At 46.5% G+C, this 22,566-nt stretch overlaps 1 protein-coding gene across 3 annotated transcripts in view; it reads right to left on the bottom strand.

The window, feature by feature from the left end:
- The window catches only part of LOC119166920 (klarsicht), a 428,146-nt gene that overhangs the window by 61,388 nt on the left and 344,192 nt on the right, over positions 1-22,566 (bottom strand). For all 3 annotated transcript variants that reach the window (XM_037418312.2, XM_075867617.1, XM_037418313.2), the window contains 4 exons: positions 5,781-6,044; positions 3,130-3,845; positions 1,744-2,059; positions 739-938 (listed from right to left, as the gene is read on the bottom strand). In XM_037418312.2, coding sequence (XP_037274209.2) covers positions 739-938; positions 1,744-2,059; positions 3,130-3,845; positions 5,781-6,044 — 1,496 coding nt within the window. The remainder of the gene's footprint in view (positions 1-738; positions 939-1,743; positions 2,060-3,129; positions 3,846-5,780; positions 6,045-22,566) is intronic.

Genomic DNA, 22,566 nt, shown 5'->3' with positions numbered 1-22,566 from the left:
TGAAATAAAAGCACAATAAACGGGAAGACACCAAAGGAAAGATGTACAGGACGAAGCGCTTTGTCCTGCACAGTGTAGTCATTTTCACGAGCATGTATGGCTGCTACTTCTAGTTCTGTATCTTGTAGTAGCCCTATTAACTGCAGCACCACAACACAAACAGAAAAACAACACGGTATTGCTGAAAGGGTCAAAATATGAATGCCATAGCAATAAGTGAGAATGTCATATGAAGTAAGGCTAGCAGCTAATTGAACCGATCTGTGGTAGCTCAAATGTCACTCTAAGAAAAATGTCACCACTGCAGTAAGGAAAGCAACTGTAGTGCCATCTATCGCCTCAATGCAAACTGCACAGCAAGACAAAAGGTATAAGCCATCTGCTGACTGTAGTACTGTCTATCACTTCAAAGCAAGCTACACCGAAAGTGATAAGGTATCGGCCAGTCAATCAAAGCATGCAGTTTCTGTTCGAGTGGCGCAGCCCCCACTCTGGGACAACCCTGTGTGCTTTGTGTAACGAAAAGTCACTGGCACATTTCCCCCCTTTTTTTTTTGAGCCACAATTGTCAGCTGCTTTTGCACACTTTGACTCACGCGTAGAACTTTCGACACACAGGCCAACATAATCAATTTGGTCTCACTGCATCAAAAGAAATACAGTTGGAGTGTCCATACAGTTGCTATAAAATATATTGTGTTTTTGACAAAATACAAAGAAAAAAAAAAACAAGTCTACCTCTGTGCCTTCACGGTAGATGAGGAAGAGAGCAAGTTGAGAGCAGTCTCGGACGTCGAGTGTGGGCACAGCTGCAGAGCTCCAGATGGACCCAGCTCGATCACACTCCAGGGACGCTCACGTGAGCGTTTCTTACGCAGGCCCTGGCGCAAGACAACCCTCGGCGTGGCTGCGTCACCTTCGGAGAGGGCTGAGCCAACCTGTCGGCAAGAGCCATTCAATAGAGGTTAACCAGGAATGCTATTAAGTACAGGTGGTGTTACGAAATCACAAGTCCAGAGGTGGAAGCAGGCTTGAGTCTTTTGAAGCAGCTCAGAGAGCAGGAATAATGTTGTTTTGGAGCAGCTTTAGAGCAGCAAAAGGGGAGTTTTGAAGCAGTTATGAAGTATTAAAGGGTGTGTTTGGGAGATATTCAAGTTAGTTTTGGAGCAGATATCCGGGTACAGACATTCAATTCTTTTTATTTCAGAGACGCACGAGGTTATAGTGACTTTTAGTAAATGTTCGATGCTGATGAGACAACTACATTCACCAAAATTAACACCACACGCACGCATGCATACATGCAAACCTGCGACCTTCGAATTCAAAGATCGTAGGTCAAGCCCCTCCCGGTGGCAAGTTATTTTGTTTTCACTTTTCTTTCTTCACATTTACACTATTATCACTTCTAATAACATCCCCTATATTTTTCTTGCCATCATTGTCATCTAGTTTTCATTACTATTATGTCTAGCAAAAAAAGTGAGCCCTTATGTTCACACTTCTTTCCTTCATTTGTAGCATTTGTGTTAACTTATAATGGACTGCGTGACAATGGCATAAAACAAATTGTTGTCGTGCACTTAACCCTATGTTCACGTGTTCTCACATGCCTAACTTTTGCAGTTCACTTCCATTACATTAAGCACACTTGCAATCACTACCTACTGTGAGAGATTCAGTTTCAAGTTGCAGAAAATTATGGTCCCTTGGTAAGGCTGATTCGCGAGTTGATGCACACACCTGAACAACGGTCTCCACAGAGCCAGTGCCGGATTTGCTGAGAAGTGACATGCTCTGTGATGTGTCCAGGCCCTGACTGCTGCCACGAGAAGAACGGCGCGATGAAGCTGCTCCATCAGACTCATCGCCGGGTTCTTCAGATTCATCGTTTGTTGTGTACTCGCCACTGGCATCACACGAACTGTCCACGTGATGCTCATTGACTCCTGCCGCTGTTGGCTCCTCTTCTTCTTCCTCGGCAGAAGTCAGAGGTGCCGACTCGCAGTTCTGAAGCCAGCGCCTGACACGATCAGACTTGCCGTCGACATTGCAGACACTGGGGTAAAGTTGCAAGCAGTCAGCTAAGGAACACTTCGTCTATGAGGAAATAGCACAGCAGGGAGACACTGCTCTTCAAAATTTTTTGAATTATGGATCGATTTTGACAACACTAGTCAAGCTTATGCATTTTTGTGAGCAGATTTCAAATATCGAATTCTTTATTTACAATATGTAGCTTTTGATAAATAACATGCACTTCATTAGAAACAAGATTTTCCCTTAATTTCAAGAGCTTTTAGGTAGATTGGTATATCCCAATTTGGAATGAGAACTCTATACAGACGACGTCCAGTTTCTCGGACGGCCGAAATTCTGGACATGCCCAATTTCCCCGACCTATTTGTGGCACCGTCAAGTTTTCCATAAAGTGAATGTATTAAAAAGTCAGAAATTTCAAACGTTTGTACCTTTCGTCATCCTATTTTTCGAAATTTTTACCGCTAAGCGCAGACACGAAGTCCCTATCGATGCTGCTATTTTGGTTGTTTTTGTACCCTCAAATCCTACATACTCGCATCGCCATATGTGTAAACGACATATGTATTTCGTAAGTAAGTAAACGACGTATGTGTTTCGCACATGTCGCTTACCGCCGTTTGGTTACCATTACCTGGATGGTATAATCAATTATGCATTTCACCACAACTTGTATACATTGTGCAATATTTTAACTAGGCCATTTGTTGCTGCTGAAACCCTTTGAACTCTGTAACTCAGACATTCGTCAATTGATCTTCATTCATTTCTTTGTTTTATTCTGTGTATAAGGGAATACAGCTACTGCATTCGTTAAGATGCCACTTTCTCTTCTGTTTATGTGATTCCCTCACAGAGGTTGTTGGGAAATAATGATCACTCTGTGAATTTTCGAAGCACATCCTTGTGATGACTAATTGTGCAGTGAAAAATGTGTAAAGTCTTATCTATACCCCTCCGAATTCACTTCTTGTCACTAAGCACCCAGTCACAAGTTCTTAGGCAAACGCTTTCAAAATTCAAGTATACTTAGCATATAATATTTCCAATCCCAGTGAGTCCATGGAAACTGAAGTAAGCATTACACACCTTGCTGCACAGGCCTTTGTGTCGTCACCAAGCTGTTCCAGCTCAGCAAAATCCATCAGCTCGTCATCCAGCTGCCCCAAAGTGCCTGCGGCCTTGGCGACATCGTCATTGTTGTAGTCCGAGGATGGTGCATCTTCGAGAAGTGTCATCTTGTAGAAGTCGACGTTCGAGGCATTCGACTGGATCAGCGGTGACGCCTCGTACTCCCCTTCCTCGAACTCCTCCTCGTTAGCTGCCTTATACAGAGCAGGGCAGTCACCGGTGCCACCTTCGTCAACACAGTTCCTCGCCAAGCCATCCCGATACTCGTGGAAAACAGATTCTGCCAGCTCCGGGCTGTAGCTGTATATGCGGATGCAGTCCTCGCTGGAAAGCTGCGTCGAGCTCTCGCTCGAATACCCGACGTCGTGTAGCACCTCGAAGCGGCGGCCCCCTTTGCAGGCCAACTTAAGGTCTGCGATGCCAGTCTGGCCGACCATGACGCCCTTCTCGAGTCTAGTGGGTGGCAGAGATGCAGCAGTCGCAGGCACCACGACAGAGCTCGGCTGATTCTCTTTGCTGCGGGGCTCCTTGGCGTCGCTGTTACTGCTGTTGCCGATCTCCATGGTTCTGTCACTCGCCGTGCTGCTGCCGCCGTCCCATTCACAGCTCAAACGTGGCTGCTTGGTCTTGGGCTCATCACCCAACCAACAGTCACTGTTTGTCTCCCACAGACCCTAGGATTCAATGAGGCACAGTTTCTGTCATGACTTGATGTTCAAGCGAATGCAGGAAAACTGCCGAGATGTTATTTAAACCTTTTGTTACTGTAAAAAATTAAGATACTTGTACAAAATTTACAAGAAATATTGTTTGCTCCACTTACAGAGACTTCTTTTTTTTATTAATATGGCATTATTATTTCAAGCCAATAGAGTTTCATTATTTCACTGAGTAAACAAGATAGCTCCAAGATAGCTTCAACAAATTGTGATACAGTTATAGATAGCAATAAAATGAAAGTCAAGACACAAATTACCCGACATGGACAATTGTGGCATCTAGCATCAATAAACTATGACAAATGTAGTTGCAGTTTCTGTCTGCAACTAATTTTTGTTCGGAAGTATAGTCGTCATCAGTCATTTTGGTACAAAATCTTGTGACTACTATGCTTGGCAATGGGAGGGAAAGAGTTAAAGATATAATATTTCAGCTCACCCTGTCAGCCAAGAGTTAAGCGCTACTCCTAAATGGCTCATGAGAGCAAAATGAAAGAGAGAGAAAGAAAAACAGAAACACCAGAGAAAAAAAAACTGCACATTGATTGATTTGTAGGGTTTAACATGTCAAAACCACCACACATTATGAGAGATGCTGTAGTGGAGGGCTCCGGAAATTTCGACCGCCTGAAGTTCTTCAACGTGCACCCGAATCTGAGCACGCAAGCCTACAGCATTTTTGTCTTCATCGAAAATGCTGCCGCCGCTACTAAGATTTGATCCCGCAATCTGCCGGTCAGTAGCCGAGTATCTTGGCCACTAGACCATCGCGGCACAGCTATCAACTGAAAGGAAAACCAATCGACAAGGTTGCTATCTAAAGTAGTGCATTGTACATTGGAACTTCTACTGTAAACTGTAACCCATAGGTTATGGCAGTGTGCATTAATAACAAGCATGACAAAGATACATAAAAAAGACAAAAACATAAGTACTGATGTTTTATTGCAATAGCAAATATATGGACACTCTAGGCTGGATTTCACGGCCGGCATTGATGTCATGCACCGTATATGTATGTATATATATATATATATATATATATATATATATATATATATATATATATATATATATATATATATATATATATATATATATATATGAAAAAGCAAGAAAGAAAAAACATAAAAAAAAGGACTCCAGTGCGCGGAATCAAACGAGGGACATCCACTTCCTGAAGGCGAAGCGTTAACCACTGAGCCACTGTGGGCCTCCTTGGGCATTTAAACGGCAAGCTATTTATATCTACCACTTACCGCTGTTGGCAGGCATCTCAGGGGAACTATCATGTTTTCAGGATTATCAGCAAGATGGCGCAGTGAGCGTGCGGCGGCCTGCGTGCTCCAAACTCCTCTGTTGAATAAAGTTTTTCTCCTCCTCCAGTTATTAAGTCATATTTATCAACTAACTAAAATTCCATGAAGGCTGAGAAAAAAAAAGAAAAAAGCTTTAGCCTGTAGTTCAAGCACTGCAGAAAAGAAATGATACCAACTTTGTTTAAAAATATTCACAAAAACTTCTTCCGAGCTTCTGTAAGGCAGATTCCCATCACAATAATAACAAAGCCAAGAAAACTGTGTTAGGTTTCAAAACATTTAAGCTATTGAGCCTGTAAAAAAATAAAGGCTATTCTGCGGCAACATAATACTTTTCCAGAATATAATTTGTATTGTAAATATCCGATACTGTGGTTTCTGAAAATATATTTTTAGAGTTTTTTTTACTATTTTGAAACCCTCCTTTTCCATTCACACAACGGGTGAACAAATCTGGCCCCCTGGGTGACATCCCCGCACAGTGGCGACGCAAGATTTTGCAAATGGTTTTCTTTTTCTGTGAGCGGACACACATTAGTTCCACGATGAACAAGAATTCACTTAGGCTCACCCGTGAACCCTGCAATAACTGCTCGAGCAGGCACTGCCACTCTAGAGAATGGAGCCACAGGGCATGCCAACGCTTCTCGAGGTTCGCGGCAACACGTCGGATCCGCTGGGCATCGTTGGCAAACAGCGGCTGGAGCGAGGTGGCGCTATGTCCCTGGTCTGCTGCTGCATGGGATGGTGGACCACCGGCTGCACACAGCGCCTCACACTGCCTCAAAAGGGACTTGACCAACACGCTGCGAGACTCAATCTGCTGCTGCAAAACCTGCACAAAGAAGCCAACACATGCATTTCAAACACAAACACTCATTCAACAATGTAACGAAACTGCCCCATATTTGAGCATGTAATACACAAGGCCCCAATTAAATATGACACTAACGTATACTCCTGGTGCAATTTTCATGCACAATTCGGTGCAAATATATAACTAAATGCACATATTGAGGCACTTGAATTGTTGAGAGTACAAAAGCCATTCCCTGCAAATGTAAGATACAAAATGCACAATGCTAATCTTTTTTTTTATATTATGCAGTGCACAGAGCATTCACCACGGTATACACTTCAGAATAATTATATCAACACAAGCTGATGATGACAACCAGAGCTACACCATTGACAGCAGTGGCAGATCTAGGTGGAAAGGGGGAGGGGGCAATCGGTCTTTTTAAACATATGTCAGCTCCCCTTCCTCCCTTCACTGCTTCCAACACGCGTTTGCAATGGCCACTGAACTCTTTCAGTATCGCAAACAATGATTATTTTTTATATGTACCGGGCAAATAGTATTTGCCAGATTGAAAAGTACTCCAGCACGCATTGCAGCATACCAAATTTGCAAGATGAAATGCTCTTTCCAAAAGATACAAGTTTAATCACAAGAAAAGTATTTTGAAATGAATAAAAATATGACGACTGTGTAATTTTTTATTGCCAGCCGGGAAAAAAATGCAATATAATAAAACACTATATATGCAAAAATATTGAAAAACAAAGTAAATTAAGAATATACATTTTGAAGATTAAAATGTATTATTAAATACAGTACACGGTATTAGAGTATTGAAAATACAGTATTAAAAGTAGTACAGGTTGTACAAAATGTTTCTATTCACATTGATAAAGAAAATCGGAACCAAGGTGCTGCTTTATTGCTCCTGCCATACCAGGTGAAGCATTACTTGGATTTTTGCTAGACACAAGTGAACTCGTGCACTTTTCTCAGTAAACTTTAGTTTTTTGGCGATTAGAGCCAGCAAGTGTTCCAATATAGATGGACGCCCGTGATGTCGAATGAACTCAGCCATTCCGTCTGGCGTCACTTCTTTCCGTGAGTCGCCATAGGCTGGCGTTCGAATATATGCATCCAAGCATATTTCTTTGCATTTTCGCGCACCTTATTAAAAAATATAACGATATCGTTCACAGCTCTGAAACGTTTTGCCAGAGTCCTTCAATGCTTTACCAGAGTCCTTTACCAGAGTCCTTCAATGCAAAAGCATTGAAGGACTCTGGTTTTGCTCTGCTCCGTAGCCAGAGCCAAGATGTGCTCTGTCGGCCTTCTTGTCGTGAGGTGAGGCTATGCCGCCAGCGCCCGCACCCCAAAAACGTGTGGACCTTGCAGGTAACTAGAGTAGCTATAAGATTGCGCACAAAGGTCAGCAGCTACGCATTTGCGGCGGGGGAGGCAGCTTGAGGCCATAAACAAAACAAACCTATGAACGGCAGCGGATGTCTCAGGTTGACCCAGAAAACCTTGTCGCCATAAATCTTGAAGCTGAAGGGCTGTCATATATATACCCTTGGCCCCAATGCTCGTTTTCACTCTATTTAGATGCAGCTACAACAGTTTACAGCACCGCGCTTTTTTTTTTTTTTGCAGCGCAAGTGCGCGCCCATGCACGCGTGACGACGACGACAAAGTAGATACTAGAGACACTAGATGTGGCCCTGTGTCTGATATAACCATACAAGTGAAAAGTGAAACAACAGCTGCTCGAATCTGGCTGAGAAGGCCACAATACATGCGGCGGACCTTTGGAAATATTTTTTGTGGAATAGATTTTCCCTGACCCTAGCAACAGTTCTCTATTGAATACCTGGCCTAAATTTCTGGCAATTATTACTGTCAGATTGCGAAGCTGACACCTTGATTTGATATTTAGATGACAAAACTTTGATGATACAGTAGCAAAACCACGAGGGGCACGCAGTTCTGTCAAGTTCGCCAGCCTACTGCAGTTTCCCAACACAAGTACATTGGTTCACGCAAAAATCTGTCAAATATCAGTATTATGCCAAAGCGAGCTAATTAAAATTGATTCTGAAAGTTGAGTGGCTGGACTAACTACCAGAAAGTGGTGGGTGCACGAGAAGCTCACTCAACATGCCAAAATCAACAATAAAAAACGGCGATCACCGATGATCGATTTGAATAGGCGTGGTAATGAAAAAGTCAACACCATTCCTAACAGAAGTTGTACCTATGTTGGAGGTGTAGTAGCACGTAATTTGTTTTTCCTCGTTCCATCATATTATCATTAGGAAACCGATTAAACAAATAAGTGGCACCCAGGTGAGCAAAAATTAACAGTATTTATGCTGCGATGGGGTTCTGGTCATCACAGTAACTATTAAACCAAATGTCAGGACTCCCACCCCCCTTCAGATTTTACACGTTACCACTCCATGAAGTGAGTGGCTGGATCCGCTGTAGAATCTCGAAAGCAGCACAGCCTTTAGGTACTGAAGAACGCCACAGTATACACCACGACACATGCAGGCGGCCATTTTACGAGCCAAAAGAAAAGTAGGCGCATTGGAAGCTGGCTGAAGACAAGTGACCCCGTTACGTCAAGCTGCATTCGTGACAAAAGGGAAAATTTGGCGCGGCTGCGTATCATAAGAGAAGGCCAGTGGCGGCGGCAAGCAAACCGTTTGAAGGGCCATTGAACGCGCCATCGTCCTTGGTCCGGCAGCAGACACGCCCGGACGGACGAGCGTCCCAGGTTGCCGTTGTCAAATAGGAAGGAGCCGCGGCGCCCGGACGCACTTTGTCTCAGAGTCTCACGTAACTAATCTGCCCATCATCACCCATACCCAGGTTACCATTCTTCGCCAAATGCGGGTCCAGCGGCGCGGAAAAAAAGAAAGAAAGAAAAGTGAGAACGACCTGCACTAAATGCGTGCAGCGCGACGAAACCACAACCTCCTCTTTAAACTTTTATAGAGGAGGTCGTGGACGAAACCTACTGGTCGTATCGGTGACTGCAAGAAACTTTCATGGCATGTGCAGGTTTCGCCATTAGTGGGAACGAAGTTTGAACGCACCCCCCCCCCCCCCCACACACACACACACCGACGCGCCAACTTGGTGTTTGGACTCGCGAACAAACTGGTTCTAGTATCGGCAGAGGACTGGGCGACGATTGAGTGCTGAGCGAGATGAAAAGACGTTATAGAGACTGGAACACGCGGTGTCGTGGATCAGAAACGTGCAGTGAATGAGGTGGTCGGCAATTAAGTGCGGGCCGCGCGCGATGTCTTAGGCGAGGCTATTAGCGACTACAGAGGCATTTCGTCTAGTTCCCTTCTTTCTGCAATGCCAGGGATGTTTAATTTCCCAATTGCTACCCGATTTCAATAAACAAATGATGATGATGATAATGATGGAATTGTAGGTGCGGAAACAACGAAGCACGGTTCGATGGGGGTACTCCGGATTCATTTCCACCACCTGCGGTCGGAGTTTCAAGTGTTCCTACACGTAAGTACACGGCGACCGACATGATAATGGTTGCTAACGAATGGCTCGACGCACTGCACAGATTTGACCAGGTGCCGGCATGCTCTGGGCAAGAAAAAGAGAGAAAGGCGGAGGAATGACTCAGAGGAGGGGAACCGGTTGCGACCCTTTGGAAACGCCAGACGCACAGCCTTGGAAGAAAGCGGACCGACCCGAAGACAGCTTTCGCGGAACAACGTAACAGTCGGGGCAAAAGAAAGCGCGGAATGACCTTGACAAAGGTCGCTCACAAATGAGGAGTTTGCAAAGAAAGAAAAAAGAATTGACCCCTCACGATAATAGTCGTCAACACACGCACACAACATGAGACGAGCAGACAAACAAGAGAAGAAAACAACGAGGAGAACAAGCATTTTGTTGGTGGTGCCTAATTTCTGCAGCCCGGTTGGGAGCACGCGCAGCAGGCGCCCGGCTCTCCGGGTCTCTCTCATGAAAGAAGAAAATAAAGTACACCTGGTAATAGGTGTGCAACAGGCGCATCCCTCCAAACAACGACCCAAAGTTACATGCCTGGACAGGTCCACCCAGCCTCACTCCTTCGGCGAATGTTTCATAAACGCTTCGAACAAAGCAAGCCGTCAAAAGCAGCAGTCTTCGAACGCTGGCATGAACGAGCGTATAGTCAAGCGCGCTTCCCGTCGCCGTATCACTTGTAGTCAAAGATTGCCCAAAGTGCGCGCACACGACATCAGATGCAACGAGAAAATTGCGACCAGTTCGTACAGCTTGGATGCTACGGCAAACAAATATTTGACCGGCGTGATTACTCCAGACGCCCTATTCCCGTGCGGAGTGGCCTCACGTCGTGTTGGGAGCCAATTGTGGACGCACTAAAGGCCAAACTAGAGAAAGAACACCAAAAAGAATTAAATTCATTAAGGAGTGAGCATCACGTTGATTAAGTAAACGGCTCATCCGAAAGAGCCTCCGGTCTGGAAATTGTCGACTCCTGTCAATTCGCTCAGGACGCTGCAAGATTTATAGCCTTGCCGGCTGGATGTTCCAAAACGAATGCGGCGGACACCACTCGAGGCGGCACGATGAGCCACAGGAAGAAGCAGGTGCTGCGCAAACCCAGGCGGGATGTACAATAGCAGGTCGATAATTTGGCACTCGTTTGATTGAAATATCCGATGATTCGGGTGGTGGTGCGCTGCAAATGTGCGACGCAAAAGAGAGAAAACGGCGTTCGCAGACAACCGAAACGAGGCGGCGCAGTACGCAACATTACGAACCGGGCGGTAACGACAGGCATGACGAATGATAAGAATGCTGAACCACGGTCGGTATACGGTGACAATTGTTGGCGTTTACCACCGCGTTGGCCGCGCGCGCGCCTGCAGGAAAGTGTAGACGTTTCTCACAATCACACCGCTGGTGACCAAAGCGTGAGTGGCTGCACCAAACTTGTTTCATTTTAGCACACGTAAACTGCGCAGGCGCTCTGCGGTGGTGTCGATAAGAACTGCGACATCATCCGTATCGGCTGCGTGCCACCAGAACTCCGTAGTCGTCATCCATGATTCATATCGACAGCCAGATTCATTGATGCAATGCGCGCGAAATGGTACAAACTCACGTGCAGGAAAACGTACGACAGAACAAAAACCTATTAGTCACCGTTCGCAGTCTGGCATTAAACTCGCTCGCTACATCGACCACCGATCAGCTGCAGGCCATTTTACCGTCAAAAATGTTGAAGTCACGCGCGCGTGGTGGTGTTGGTGGACATGCAGAAACACGCCGCTCTTTTTTGAAGGCCAGCGTCACTGCATGCGCGCCCTCCTGTCGTATTTCGGCGCCCGCTCAAGATACCACCATACATGTGCACGCGTCCAGGAACGGAGCCATTTAAAGAGTGATAACGGTACCGCGAGTTCGCCCCAGAGGTCCCAAAAACAAGCCTGCTACGGGGCCTTTAGCGAACAGCTTTCCTTAAGAGGGTCATACTTTGCCCAGAAAGACGTGCATGGGGTCGAAGCGCCATGGAAAACACCAAAAGTGAGGGACATTTATAACTCTCGTCCACAGCGAAGGCAACTGAGATATGCAGGGGCATGGACACTAGGCAGACGTTGGAACTGCGCAGCTTCATGCGACAAAACATTAACCAACGAAAAAAAATTGCAAAATGAGCTCGCGCTGAGGCCCCTTGTGAGATAAAAATCCTCTTAAAAGCAGGCGATTACGCGAAACCTCACAAACTTGTGGAATCTTCAGTGTGACTATCATCCCACGCCATGGAAAATGCTCTATATAGTCACGGAGGACGATAAATATCGCGAGGATATATATTCGGGACGTAAGAAGAATGTCACGTCCTGCTTTGTTAGTTAAATTTATGAGAGGCCCTGCAACACACCTTCGAACAACATGCTCAGAAAATGCTGCCGATCGGTATATAGTCGAAGCTCCTGCGAACTTGCGAGTCGAACATTAATCACAGTGCAGAACACGGCCTGGAACTTATGACTGAATTCAGAGCCAGAAATGTCTCGCTCGTGATACCATGCGCTCAATTTTTACAATTTCATAAGCACGTGGACATGACCACTGATTGACTTGAACGCCCTGAGCTGCCCAGTCAAGTCCTAACCACACATACGCGTTGCAGCGCGTTGTATCGCGCACATGTTTCCCCCGCGACGTTCCCACGTATGCTCATATAACAGCAGCGCGCTCACGATCACACGGGAAGTAGACCATGCGTTCAAACAAAGTGTTCAGGTCATGACGCAAGCTGACAATACGGACGATGATTCTTGCTGATTCGTCTCTCTCCTATATAGTGCGTTAGGGGTGGGTGGGAGGAATTGCAAGGGGGACACCCCATCACCGGTGACACAATGGGGTTCACCCAGTCCAGTCAAACATATATCGGCAAAGTGCCCGTTACGATAAAAAAAGAAAGTGCATCGTGATTAGTAACCTGTTGCATAAGCAGCGTTTCAAGTTACACGGGAAGAACGTCGAATCACAATGTGTTTAAAAGCCAAGAACGAATTAGGCTTAAGCGAGGCGCAAACAGCGGTGTTCAAGTGCGTCGTTACAGTCCACCCCTGTTTTCTTAGTGGGTCAACGATACTCCATACGACAGCCCCGTGCACGAAGCGGGATTACGGGGTGTACAACAGTTCAAGGGCCGACCAGTCGAGCGCTTTTACAAGCGGGGCAGCGCTATATAAGCAGAAAAGGTGCGTGCTTCGAAGAGGAATCGCACGCTGTCCTACATCGCTGCGAACAAGCGTTTTACTGCGCCGTCTGCAGTCGGCAACGTGTGCGTACGCGCGAGCGAGACGGTAATTACCATCTTGCGCCCTCTCCGGGCTTCGACATTATTTCACAATCCATCTTTCTATGGACGTGCGGCTCACATGGCACGAGATGCACGTGACATCCACGACAGAAAAGTATAGCGCACCCAAATTGACAGTCGTGATTGATGAACGTCAAGGAGCGCAACACAGCATGTAAGGTAAGACTGGAGAGTTGATAATTAGGGAAAAAAAAAAGCGCGGAAAAGCTTCCTACAAGACGAAGAATGCTACTGGTCAAGCGGGTTGTCCAAGGTTTTTCGCACTTTTTGTCATATGTAGCTAAACTAAAACTTCTTTTAAGTATTTAAGACGCGTCGCTCTGTCCGCCGACGCAATCTAACGGAACCATATGCCTGTTATAATTAAGCAACAGCGGCTGAATGGTGTGCGTGCGTGCGTGTGTGTGTGTGTGTGTGTATGTGTGTGTGTGTGTGTGTGTGTGTTTGTGTTTGCCAGTGAAAAGCGCGACACTTTCGGAACGCAGGCGCTGCCACCCGCCTTACTGGTTGCTATAGCAACGGTGCGTGATTTTTTTTTCTTCCAATTTTATGTCGAGCTATCTTGCCGATAGGTGCGCTACCGGCAGCGGTCCGACGGACGCGCGTCTCTGTTACTTTATCTGGTCGATTGCGTCCTATAAGAAAGTCGAGAAGTGTCCCAACCTAAAGTGTTTGCATCTTACACCGTGTCCTTGTGGCAAGCGGTGGAGTAAATACGAAAAAATTGACAAGTTGGGCCCGAATCTTGACATGGCCGCCATTTGGTTTTCATAAATTTAGTTTTTATTTTTAATAGCTTAAAGTTAATATAGCACTTCGGAATCAAATTGAAAAACGAATAGGGGTTCCGAGCTCGTGTATTCTATTGAGTATTTTCTAAAACCTATCGAGCGGCAGTTACGACTTCAACAGTCTCACACATGCAAATGTTTGCACACTGAAAACGCCGGTACACGCTTCTTAAATCAGGCAATAAAAGTTGAAAGCGTTATACTTAGCTGTCCAGCCATTCATATATATATTGTGCAGTGTCTACCCAGCACCACGACGAAAAATACGTTACGAGAAGTATTTATTACGTTAACGCCAGTCGGGTAGACAGTGCGGCGCACAGGAACGCAGGACAACAGGGCAGCTCAGTGTCAACCGCCCAACAACAACAACCTCGTCGTCTTCATTCATGCGGTGTCATTCCGGAGCCCGTGCCAGGGGAACATTTCTATAGCATACCCGCGGCAATAAGATGTCTGAAGGAAAAAAAGTTTGAGGGCGGACACTAGTAAGGGGCGTCGCCCGGTCTGAGCGCAACGGGGGTCGGACCCCCCTCGACCAACTCATGGTTAATTTTTTTATTTTTATTTATTTATTTATCAGATACTGCCGGCTGCCTTTTGGGAGTCATGGCAGGAGTGGGTACATCACATTGCATCGTTTCAGTCGACAACCGAAATAAAAAAAGAAAGAAAAACAGAACAAATGCACATATGTCTAATGATAACGCATGCGGCCGAATGTGAACTCAAGACGCGAACATAAAAAACAAGCCCAACAGCATTTGCAATAATACACTGAGGTATGACACAGGAGCAATAACACATACAGGATCGAGTGATTGAACACCCGAAAGACGCATACATTTCAGAACATGAGTGAAACGGTCAACGAACCAAATAAGCATGTGAACCGAAAGACAGCTTACGTCAACAGAATTATACCGCGAAATAAATGGTTACCCGCATACATTTCAAGCTGTAAAAGAAAAAGAATGACAAGAACTGCGCATAACATCACAGATAATCTTGCACGGCATTTGTGAACGCATGAACTGATGATAGGCCGACTATGTCACATGGAAGCTCGTTCCATTCTGCTATCGTTCGAAGAAAAAACGAAAATTGATACACCTTCGTCTTAACTCGTGGCCTTACAATCGTCTTACTGTGCTTCCATCTTGTTGGCCTTGCGCTGTTATACTGCATGTAATCAGTGAAGCCCATTCTAATGTTACCGTTTACAATATTGTAAAGCATTTGCAGTTGATGCAGTTTCCTGCGTGATTCTAGCGTTGGAAGTTCGCTTAAATGTCTTAGGTTAGTAATGGACACGTGCCTGCCGTAATAGTTGAAGATGAATCTTAGCGCTTTTTTTTTTAACGCGTTCAATGCAATCGATGTCACATTTGGTGTGCGGGTCCCAAACTACGTCCGCATATTCTAATAGCGGTCTAACTAATGTCGTGTAGGCCACAAACTTAGTTTTAGGAATGCAATGCATCATGCCATTTCTTAGCATGTGAAGTTTTCTCAAAGCCTTCGAAACAATGAATTGCACATGACCACTCCAGCTTAGCGTAGAACTGATATGCGAACCCAAGTATTTAAATTGGTCTACTGAAGCTAATGGAACATTATTGATGCTATAGGTGCAAACCAGTTGCACCTATATGCCACTGTTGGCAAGAAGCTTCCGCGCAGTACGGTTCCCCAACAAAAATACGGTTTGAAGTCTATATATAGACTGTCCAAAATGCGTTTAAAGCAGTCTATAGACTCTTTTTTGTAAGGGTGTACGCAAACCTAGACCCCTCGGCTGCACACAACTATTCGCGAGCAGGCACATCGCGCGCAATAAATGGCCAGTCAGAATGCATAGAAATGTGCAGAAATGAGGCTACGCTCGTCTTCGGAGAAACAGGAAGAAATCTCTGGCTGTCTTCCGAGACGCGCCGCAATTTTCTTCAAGGCGCGCGCTTCCGTCAGCTGGCCCAGAAACCTTTCTGCGTCGCTCCGCACTGATCACGCCAGAAGCGCCGCAGCCCCGAGCGACTACGGAGGCTTCGAGCCAGGAGCAGCGTGCGTATACATTCTGGGGAGACACCGAAATCCCGCAAGCACACGCACCGGGGTGGGCGGTATTTAGGCCCCTATTGTAAACTCAAGGAAAAAAAAAACGATTTTCTCACGTATTTAGACTACACGTTGCGCTTGCGCAGCCGAAAACAAAACGAAGTGAAGTTAGTCATGTGAAACAAGGCAGCACAAGACTGCATGCCACTGTTAGGCAGAACGTGGTAGCAAAATCACAACCGATAACCCTCACAAATGAACCAATAGAGTGTTTCTTTGCTCGTGACGTCACGTGTAGAGACTATTGCACCCCGCATTGTGCCGACATGGCGAGAAACACCCAGAGAGAAGAGAAATAACTCACAGGTACTTTTGTGCACTCACCTTAGAAGCATCTAAGACGACGACGATGATGATGCCTCTAATATGGCTCATACCCACTAACGGGTATCGGACTAAAATTGATTATATGAGTGAGACATAGTAAGTATGGAATATTTATGAGAATACTAACATGCGTAAAGCGAAAACAATGCAATAACTGTTTTTCTCCCGTTAAAATCAGCCAGTATAGTCGATATCTTGACTGAAAATGAACGTGAATAAAATTAATAATAAAATTACTACTTTCTTACGTTAAACTATTACTGCACTAATAAGATAGCCCGTTAACATCTCATTCGTGTCGTTTCGTGAAGGCAAGCGCAAACGACATTAAAAGTGGGCGAAGCCCAAAGACGATGCACCGAAGGTACAAGTATCAAGTTCAGCCCCAGCTTAGAGATAACAAGAAGCCCTTTTCTTGGTAATTTGTACAGGCGACATGACGAAAAATGATGTTCTATTGTTTCGCTTTTAAAACAAGGCCCCTCTTCTTCCCAGTCGATAAAGGAGCAGGAAACGCGAGCCATGCCACAGGCTGCCGTCTTCATTTTCGTCTCTCGAGATCGCGCGCTCTCCGGTTTTGTTGACCACCTGATGGAAGGCTAGCTACAACGGCACCGTACGGCATCACGTGGTGTTGCGCCACATGACGTCACACCAAGATTTGTGACGTAATCAAGTGATGATTATTTTTTTCATTACTCGCCCCCGACGCCCGCCGACGGTAAAATTTACTGTTTGACGAGTCATCCGAGGCCTTTGAACGCGCTCGTTCTGTCTATTCTCAAAAATTCTCGAGGGACCCGCCTGGTGACACGTGTGAGCGAATGCTCGTAGCAGACGGCACCGATCGAGTCGGACGAGCTGGCCCTTTCGGAAAGAGAAAAGACACGCCACGGCGCACCGAGTTCAGCGACACCTCGCAGCGACAGCACAATGCAGCCGAAGGCATCGACGCGTGTCCTCCTGGAATACCTCGAGGACAGTCGAACAGAGAGAAGGACGCTGATGACGGCGCGGCTGACTTCACCGCCACGCTCTAGTGGACGACGCTCGCCGAAACCAGCGCCGCTGAACAAACACTGCTTGCGCGTCGCATACCATGTCGTCGGTGCTCCACAAAACCTTCTTTCCTCTTGTGTGAAGAAAAGAAGTGGATATCTTAAGGACGATAGACACACCGCATCAATGCTGAACTTGCAACAATGCTTTATTTGAAAGTGTCACACGTCACCACCTCCTATATAAAGGCCGCACGCAAAAAAAAAAAAAAAAAACAGTAACCGTTACAATGACAACCATGAATGCTGTCTCTTGACAGAACCAGACCCACTCATCATACCGACGCGCATGGCAATTGTCGATCGCCCTAAAAAAACACACGTCACAGTTTAACACGTTAGTGCACGCATCCGGCTCTAGGTAAAAAAAAAAAAAAGGCACTGGCCTCAAATGAAGCCCCTGTTGTACTGTGTCAAAAGCCCAGTATTTCGTGCTGTTTTTTTTTTTGCAAATGTCGCATCAATTCGCTCAGACAAAATCACTGCTAAGCGAAATTTAGGTGTTCACTTTTCTCCGCCCAGAAATTTCCGATTTTTTTTCCCCGATTCAAAACAAGGGTCACGTTTTGGCAGACTTGAGGACTTCAAGGAATATGCGACGGATTATTAGTCAGCTGCCAGCACATGTTGTAAGATCACGTGCTACGTGACAACAACAGACAGACAATGAAAGGTGTTCCACACTCACCGTAGCTACTGGCGGCACTAACACTACTACGTTTAAAAGGACACATATACCCAGCAGTGTGGACGGTGGAATGAACGCCGCAGTAGCTCATGTTCGCACCGGACGCGTTATCGAAGGTTGCAGGTTCGGTACCTAACAGCGGCAAGTTACCTTTTTGTTCCCGTTTTATTTTCATTTTCACGTTTACGTTACAATAACGTTTCCGTTAGTTCTCATTAATATTTCCTCTTGTATATCCCACATGAATGGAACATCTTCCACGTCCGCTTAGAACAACAGAGGGCTCAGTTGGTACATATTCAGGTTAACACTGGGCGTGCAGACACGGACAGAAGAGCGAATTCGAGATATCAAGAAAGCCGACTAACTGTAAAGACGAACAGCGGCGGGAAAGAAGGTATACAGACAAAACGTATACGCGCATGCCCTGGCAATAAGCGACACCTGTCAATCTGGCACGCATGGAGGTGTACGCGAGAGATAACTGTTCATGCATCTGATGTCTTTTCATCAAAGTTGATCGACGACTGGAACACTCATCCGCTATTGATATGCCATGTCCTAACCGTTAAATGCACGTTCCTTTTATTCATGTGCCTGTACAAAACATATATCAAATTTCAGCGTGAATACTCTCGACAATGTCAAGATAGATTTGATGCTTAGCCTTCGTTCAGCGGTCTCTTACGTCCCGTTATTCACTCGTTAACTGCGTTCTCTTTTTCCATGACCAAGCCGCATTATTACTGATCACCTGCAATCGAATTCTGCCATCGAAGAACATGCTGCGATGTTAATTACGTTCGCCTTTCTTATAAGGCCTGGCCGTTAAGGTTGAGTATGCCAACAGGCGAAGCAGATATGAAACGATTACTGCGACACAAGCACACGATTTTCAACGAAGCTCTGGCCTACAAAGACGCCACAATGTTTGTATCTGTAGTAGAAAAAAACCTGTATTTTAACACCAGTGACACAGGCTATCGCAAACCAGGAGCATCGGCAGATATTTATTTCGGGGGGGGGGGGGGGGGTCAACCATGCTCGTGGGGGCGTTTGCATGTGAATGTATATATATAGACAAGCAAAACTGAAAACAATAGTGAACCCCCCACCCACCCCTGGCTACTTTTATGACGCAAACGCCTAATCCGTCCAATAACAACTTTGCCAATGACCCCTCAAACATAAAACCCAGTGGCGAACGTGTCGACCCGGCTGCAGAAGCCGCGCGCGCAAGACCGGTGCTTGGCCACAGTTTCCCGCGAAACAACGACGGGCGTTGCTCCTCCGCTCGGCGACAGCGCTGCCCGGAGCGACTGGCAGCGCAGCGCTTTGAGCGCATTCCTCGGAAGGAATTCGCCACGGCGATGCGCCATCATCGCGGAAACACGAAAGTTGGGCGCGATGCGACGCTGCGTCACGTGACAGGATGCAGAGCATTAAGGGGGTCATGGACCACAAGTCATCTAGAGAGCGCATGTCTGTGTTTGTGGGAGGAGATTCCCCTCTTTCCCGAAGACTGTGTAAACACCTCCCCCCTCCCTTCACTGCCTGTCATCCACCTTTTTATCACCGATGGGAAACATGAGTGGGACCGCTATGAGCACAATTTCCAGTATTTCTGCTATGATGGGGTTATTGTGATGATAGCTAGACACGACCAAAACCAAAAGTCAGGATCCCCCTCCCCCGGTGTTCACCTAGAGCGACCGCCCTCCTCCTCCAAAATGAGTGGTTGAATACTCCCCTGGTCGGGCTTGACGGAAAAACATATCCGGACGAAGGCACACACAGAGCTCAGGCTAATCCTACAGTCGTGTAGAGGCAAGGAGAGTTCCTCAGCGGTGCGCGAAGTTGGAATTTTATGGTGTCCTCTACGCCCAGGAGCGGCTGCAGCAGCATGCGTCTGGTTACTAGACGACATGAAGAGCGACGTCTAGATCTGGTGCACTTTTGTATGACCAATAGTCCGCCTTTTGCGAGGGACTATTGGTCAGCTGCCAGCTTGAAACACGTTCACGTGCTACGTGACGCCAAACAGGCTCATAAAGAGTGTGCCACACTCACCGCCATGGCAACTGGTGGCGCTGACTGACATTTCCACGTTCAAATTCACATATATACCCAATAAAGTGGCTGGGGCGATAGCCGCCGTGGTACCTTGGTGGTACAGCATCGCACGCGTTATTCAAAGTTCACAGGTTCGGTTCATGCCCACGGCACGTTATCTTTTCACCCACTTTTCTTTTTTCACATTTACATTGCAATTCGGTCTAACAACTTCCCCTATACTTTCCTTGGCATTGTTGCTCTTCAGTAAGCAAGAGTACACGAAACTTTTCAAATTACGCGCTCCTCGCGAGGAACACACTGCACTCTAAAAAATAAAGGAGAAAAAGGGATATCGAGGTTGCTCCTTTAGAGGAGTAACTAACCTGCCCCACCCACTGCACCATCTTGGGAGTAACTGTGAAAGAGTAAGCACACTCTCGCGGTTACTCCTCAAAGGAGCACTGTGACAGTTAGTAAGAGAAAAACCAGGTTTTCGCTGATTTGACCAGAATTTCAAAGTGCGTGCGGGCACTTGTTTTGATGTACAATCGATGTGCAAACAACACAATCAGAAATAAATTTCGGAAAAGTTGCAGAAGACACACGGGATTCGAACTCCCGACCACCCAGTCAGCATGCGCGTACACTAACCACTACACCCTACCACGCTTCGGCACCGTCTGACAGGAAACAGGCTTGTGTAGGCACCGATGGGTCGATTGCACATAGCGCGAACATTCTTGCAGTTATTCAAAAAAAAAAAAAAAGCGGGCGCTTTACTCCACAAGGAGAAAAGTGCTTCTCCTGGCCGTGCCGCGTGCAATCTTTTGCGTGACATTCCGTCCGCTTGGAGGAGCAAAGAGCCCTTTTCGGGGTACTTGCACAGTTCCTCCGGAAAGCGTCTTATTCGAGTGTGTGTGGTCGACTCCATGGCCTCCGCAAAACTGCACCGATTTAGAGACAGCAAAACAAGAGAGAAGGGGGAGGGGGGCAGCATTTGTCTCTGCTCGGCGACTTTAATCGCAAAAGTTACGGGCACTTCTAGAGAGCTCCCTTTGTCTTTCACAGGCAACAACGAGCACTGCAGCAGCACTGGTGGTGAACCCGGAAGTGGCGGCCGCACGTGAAGAGCGGAAGTGGCCGCTGGCGGACGTCAAGGGAGGAAACGAAAAGAATGGATGCATCATAATGGCGGTCACATGACGCGGCACGCAAGCACAGTGTGTACACAAAGGTGTTCTCCTAGACGGTCAATCCGTCTATAAAAGTTATGTGCCGCCGGGCGTACGCAGCAGCGCTCCTCAAAAACCGGAAGCGCAGACAATGCTCGATCTTGTTCGCCAATCGCGCCGGGGCTGCGAATGCGTCCTTCTGCAGCGAACGCGACGCTGCCTGAACGTTTGAATTCGAGTGTACAGCAAAGTGCACAAACGCACAGGCTGTGAAACAACTAAAGGATGCGGAAGGCAGCTGCGCGAGATAACGAAGAGAGCGCCGATCGGGACATGCAGAACCAAAAGCGAGCCATTTTCGGTGTCCCTGTTGAGTTTCTACAAAACGGGGTACGGTGAATCGGAATCAACATGAGGGGATGACTTTGAACATAGATAAAATAAAGAGAGAAAGAATTCATCTACAGTGGGCAAATACCCGTAATAACAATTGTTGGAGGTCATGTCCCAGAACCACGGCATGATTATGAGGGACGCCTCAGTGGAGGGCAACGGAAAATTTTCCCATCTAGAGTTCTTCAAAGTGCACTTTTTAAGTCCAGCATTTCGCTGCCATCGAGATGCTGTCGCCGGGATACGATCCCGCGTCCTTAAATGTCAGCAGTCGAGCACCAGCACAACACGGCGAGAGCACAAAAAACCGTGCATACCATGACCCGATATAGCCCAAACAACCGAAATGATAATCTCATTGGCAATGTCCGCAGTGGATTTATGTCGTTCCTCTCGCGACCATACATCTTGTACACCTCGCTTAACGTAATTCCTAAAGTATAGAGCGAACTTCCAGAATCATCATTATCATCAGTCTGACTACGTCCACTGCAGGACGAAGCCCTCTCCCATGTTCCGCCAGTTAACCCGCTCCTGTGCTTGCTGCTGCCAATTTATACCGACAAACTTCTTAATCTCATATGCCCACCTAACCTTCTGTCTCCCCCTAACACGCTTGCCTTCTCTGGGAAACCAGTCAGTTACCCTTAGTGACCAGCGGTTATCCTGTCTACGCGCTACATACCCGGCCCATGTTCATTTCCTCTTCTTGATTTCAGCTATGATATCCTTAACCCCCGTTTGTTCCCTAATCCACTCTGCTCTCTTCTTGTCTCTTAAGGTTACACCTACCATTTTTCTCTTTCCATTGCTCGCTGCGTCGTCCTCAATTTAATCTGAACCCTCTTTGTAAGTCTCCAGGTTTCTGCTCCGTAGCTAAGTACCGGCAAGAAACAGCTGTTATATACCTTCCTCTTGAGGGATAGTGGCAATCTACCTGTCATAATTTGAGAGTGCTTGCCAAATGTGCTCCAGCCCATTTTTATTCTTCTAGTTACTTCAGTCTCGTGATTCGGCTCCACGTGATTATACCTGCCCTAAGTAGACATAGTCTTTTACAACTT

Source organism: Rhipicephalus microplus, chromosome 6 (genome assembly GCF_043290135.1).
Source record: "Rhipicephalus microplus isolate Deutch F79 chromosome 6, USDA_Rmic, whole genome shotgun sequence".
Classification (NCBI taxonomy): domain Eukaryota; kingdom Metazoa; phylum Arthropoda; class Arachnida; order Ixodida; family Ixodidae; genus Rhipicephalus; species Rhipicephalus microplus.
This window is presented reverse-complemented; position numbering and strand designations above follow the sequence as displayed.